At 38.7% G+C, this 5,215-nt stretch overlaps 1 protein-coding gene across 1 annotated transcript; it reads left to right on the top strand.

The window, feature by feature from the left end:
* The first annotated feature begins 665 nt into the window (after positions 1–665).
* LOC129571978 (uncharacterized protein K02A2.6-like) lies at positions 666–4,793 on the top strand. The gene is made up of 5 exons (XM_055451875.1): positions 666–1,335; positions 1,533–1,552; positions 1,696–1,783; positions 1,937–2,338; positions 2,485–4,793. Exons 1-5 carry the CDS (start codon positions 666–668, stop codon positions 4,791–4,793), a joined length of 3,489 nt encoding a protein of 1,162 aa, XP_055307850.1.
* Positions 4,794–5,215: the final 422 nt, after the last annotated feature.

Raw genomic sequence — 5,215 nt, 5'->3', positions numbered from 1 at the left:
TGAAAACAACTTATTTTAAACCGTTGATTTTATAGCCTGCGGCTCCATAAAAAACCGGTCAACAATGTTTGTCTAACATTTTTGCTGTAAAGCGGATTTCAATTAAATCACTCCGGTCACTTAAAATGCAACAGTTTTAAATGATTTAATCAGTTAATTTCAGTCAAAATGTGTACAGTTAGAAGCCGGCGGGCAAAAAGTGATTATTTGACTACAGTTATGCCATAATAACTTGAAACATTGACATTGGCGTTGATGCCATTACACATTAGCACATAATTATTTCTGATTTGTGTGTGCAATTTTCGGTGTATTCGCATAAAATGTAGCTGACGAGTGTGAAACGATTACCCATCTCAATGTTTGTTGAATATGAATAAAGTTGACAGTTCATAGTTGCACGTATGAAACGATTGACTCATTGAAATGGTTCACTTTGACATTTCTACATTCGCATGTTTAGCTATAAGTAATTCAATAAAGAGCATTCATTCTTGTCATAGCATTCAATTCACTCGCATCTTTTCATTACCGATACACCACATAATTGGCGACAAAGGAAAAAAGAACTTAGGAAAATTTCAAATTAAATTTTCATAGCGCAGTAAAATTTACGCACATTTTTTTTTTATCAAAGTATTTAATATCAAAGTAATAAGAGCGAAATGGGACTAGAATCAGTAGCTAAGTCGACAACTCAAATCGTGCAAGCATCGTCAATGCCGGAGTTTCAAGTGACCGAAAATTGGACATTATGGCACGAACGCTTCGAAATGCATTTATTGGAGATTGGCTGCGAATCGGATACGGTGAAAATTTCCACGTTGTTGAAATCAATCGGCTCGGAAGCATATGGTGTTGTTCACAGCTTGTGCAGTCCAACGGTACCGGCAAAGAAATCGTACGATGATTTAATTGCCCTTCTGAAGCAACAATACACGCCACCGAAAATTGTGTTTCAAGAAAGAAAAAATTTCTACGCAGCAAAAATGGCACAAGGTGAGACTGTTGCATCATGGTTTGCCAGAGTAAAAAAACTTGCAATCGACTGCAGCTTCGACGCAAATTTGGACAATTTCGTAGTAGACAAATTTGTTTGCGAATTGCCACCAAGGATATTTGAGAAGTTGTGCGAAGAGGATGGCAAATTATCATCAAGTGATGCACTCAAAAAGGCTATGCTACGTGAAACCAAACTTAACCAACAAAATGGGGTGACCGCATGGAGCAATGAGGTTGACTATGTGAAACCACGTGGTGGAGGCAACAAGCAGAAGGCACCGAAGAACAACAACAACAACAACAGCAACGGGACAAAGGCAAATAACGGGAAGTGTACACACTGTGGACGCAAAAATCATGCATCGAATCAATGTCGTTTCAAGGACAAGGCTTGCCATAAATGTGGGGTTATTGGGCATTTAGCGAATATTTGCTCCAACAAGGCTAAGAAAAACAATAATTCCATTCAATATATTCAAAATGATTACAATTATCGTGATGCTAATAATTTTTTTGAATTCCGTATACAGCATTAACCACGGAGAAGTTGGTGATTTCGATGAAAGCAAGAAACACGTGTATTCGATCGGGAACGGAGCGGATTTGCCGTACAGGCTAACGGTTGGCATTAATGGGATTGACCACACATGTGACTGTGATACCGGTGCTCCGTGCTCTCTCATGTCTATCCAGGTCTTCAATTCACTGTTCGATCGAAGCATATTGCGACCATGCACAGAACCATTCACGGGCTACGGAGGTGACCAATTAAATATTTTGGGTGAGTTCAAAGCTTGTGTTAATTTGCATGGACGGATCGAGTGTGGAAGAATTGTTGTGACCAATTATTATAGACCAACGTTAATAGGCCGTGATTTCTTGAGAAAATTTGAATTTGATCTAGTGCAATCGAACAATTCTGTAAATTTTGTAGATTCATACGATGAGATCATCTCGCAAATCAAAAGTGATTTTTCTGAAATTTTCAAAAGTGGTTTAGGGAAATGCAACACAACTGTTATCAAGCTTCCATTAATCAATGATTCCACGCCAATTTTTTGTAAGGCCAGACCCATACCGATGGCATTTCGTGAGAAAATTGAGCAACAGTTACAACAGTTAGTCGAACAAGACATCATCACACCTGTAAATGACTCAGATTGGGGTACGCCAATTGTACCCATTCCAAAATCTGATGGTGAAATCAGAATATGTGGCGATTATAAGTCAACGATAAATCGATTCCTTAAAGACTTTCGGTATCCACTACCGCGTATTGAGGAAATCTTCGCTTCAATGCAAGGAGGACAATTGTTCTGGATGATGATGCGCAAAAGTTGTGCACTCTCAGCACACATAAAGGATTGTTTCGCATGAAAAGACTTCCATTTGGCGTGAAGATAGCCGCTTCAATTTTTCAAAAGACAATGGAGTCGCTTCTTTCTCAGTTTGCCAATGTTTTTTGTTTTCAAGATGATATAGTAGTCACAGGAAATAATTTTGCTGGTCATTTGAGCACGCTACGGAAAGTGCTGACTAAACTTCAAGAAGCTGGTCTACGACTGAACGTCGGTAAATGCAAATTCTTTCAGAGCAAAATCTCATACTTAGGTTTTGATGTGGATAAAAATGGCCTTAGTAAGAATCAAGAAAGGACAAAAAGTGTCATTGATTCGCCGCAACCCACAAACGTTTCTGAACTACGAGCATTCATCGGCATGGTTAATCATCATTCGAAATTTATTCCGAATTTTGCTCAGCGTATGATACCACTATATGATTTGCTAAAAAAGGATGTTGATTACGTTTGGACAAGAGCTTGTCAAGAAGCATTCGAATCGATGAAGAAGGAAATTTGTTCAGATACCATTTTAGCTCATTTTGATGCAAATAAGCCAATAATTCTTACGACAGACGCATGTGGCACAGCCGTCGCAGGTCGTTTATCTCACATATTTGAAGATGGATCTGATAGACCGGTTGCATTTGTCTCACGTGCATTAAATAACGCCGAGAAAAATTATAGTACGTTTGAAAAAGAAGCACTTGCTATTATTTTTAGTGTGACGAAATTGCGTCAGTATTTGTTAGGTAATAAATTTATTCTTCGAACGGACCATAAACCATTAGTCACAATATTTGGAGAGAATAAAGGTATTCCAGTGATGGCAGCCGCTCGAATTCAGAGATGGGCTCTTCTTCTTTCAGGTTTCAATTACTCTATTGAGTATGTCAAAGGCGCACTTAATACGTCTGACAGCTTGTCACGTTTGCGACAATTCGAAACCACCACAATCCATGAAGAGGCTTCATACATAAATTATGTCGGTTTTGTCAACATCACACAAATTGATTACAAAACTATTGCGTTGCATACACGCCGTGATCCAATTCTTTCGAAAATAATGGATTCCGTTCAGAATGGCACACTCAATAATTTGCAAGGCGATGACTTTAAAGCATATCGATCAAAGGCACTTGAGCTATCAGTTGAAAGTGGATGTGTTCTTTGGGGATATCGCACGGTAATTCCAAGTAAATTACAAAAAGCTGTCTTGGAAGCTCTTCACATGTCTCACTTGGGAATTGTGAAAACAAAGTCACTCGCGCGCTCATACGTCTATTGGCCGAATATCGATAAAGACATTGAATTCATGATTAAGTCATGTGAACCGTGTCAATTGACACAACCAAATCCAGAGAAGAGTTCACTAATTCCATGGACTCCAACAGATTCTGCTTGGAAAAGAATTCATATCGATTTTGCAGGTCCAATTAAGGGATTCATGTTATTCATTGTGATTGATTCTTTTTCTAAATGGGTCGAAGTGTTTAAAACGAAAGACATCACATCAGCTTTTGTGATCGCCAAGTTGAGGGAAACATTCTGCCGTTATGGTTTAGTTGACATCATTGTCAGCGATAACGGAAGGCAATTCACTTCTGCCGAATTTCAAGAGTTCGTCAAACAAAATGGCATAAATCACATTTTCACAGCACCGGGCAATCCGTCCACTAATGGCCAAGCTGAAAATTTTGTCAAAACGCTCAAAAAGTCGATTGTTGCGAATATTAACAAGCACAAGAACATCGATATGGATGAAGTACTGAACAAATTTTTATTCGACTATCGCATCACTAAACACTGTACGACAAATCAATCACCTTCGAAAATAATGTTTGGTAGAGAAGCGAAATCGCGATTTAGTTTGATGAAACCACCGCTTATTCGTGAAACCATCATACAAAAAAATCAAACGGCAATAAAGAATTACAAAGGCAAACGTAACGTCGAATTTTCAAAGGGACAGCAAGTTTATGTCCGAAATTACAAGAATCCAAATAAACCTGGTTGGTCACCAGCAATTGTTAAGCACAAGATCGGTCCTCGCAATTACACTTGTTTGCTCATACGAGAAAATCGTGACATCAAACGTCACTTAAATCAAATCCGCGGAGCAGTGAATGATGATGGTGCATCGGAAACAAGTGCAACGTTAGAGCAAAACGATGAAGTCGAGCCGACTGATATCGTAGATGATGAACAAACTGGAGCATCCAGCGAAGATGAAGAGACCTCTGAAAACGAGCATGAAGCATCTGGTGGGGGAGAGGAGTCGTTCGACACAGCGAATAGTTCAAATGATTCAGTCACTATGGCTGATAACACACTGATCGATGGCTTTCCCATGCCCATACCTGAGCCGCAAGTGCGGCAACCGCAACGAGCCTGTTCGAAGAAGGCAGCTGAACAAATCACAAAACAATTGCAACCGAATCGGAATCGCTAGCTTCTTCGACACAAGCTTTGCACATAAATGTTATCACATTTCAATCGAATCGTATTCATTCAAAACATATTACAAATTCTATACCTTTTTATTTTACACTTTAGTATTCCAAACATGTAAATAAGATCATCAATCTAAAACAATGTAAATAACAAATGAAAAGTATGAATTCCGTGCAACTATCTTGAGAAGGGAGATGTTGAATATGAATAAAGTTGACAGTTCATAGTTGCACGTATGAAACGATTGACTCATTGAAATGGTTCACTTTGACATTTCTACATTCGCATGTTTAGCTATAAGTAATTCAATAAAGAGCATTCATTCTTGTCATAGCATTCAATTCACTCGCATCTTTTCATTACCGATACACCACAATGTTTACACCACATTCCAAATGAATCGGTTGCCAAGCACAAATT

The sequence above is a fragment of the Sitodiplosis mosellana genome, unplaced genomic scaffold, assembly GCF_009176505.1.
Source record: "Sitodiplosis mosellana isolate CC-2019 unplaced genomic scaffold, AAFC_SMos_1.0 Smas_scaffold_3884, whole genome shotgun sequence".
Taxonomy (NCBI): Eukaryota; Metazoa; Arthropoda; class Insecta; order Diptera; family Cecidomyiidae; genus Sitodiplosis; species Sitodiplosis mosellana.
This window is presented reverse-complemented; position numbering and strand designations above follow the sequence as displayed.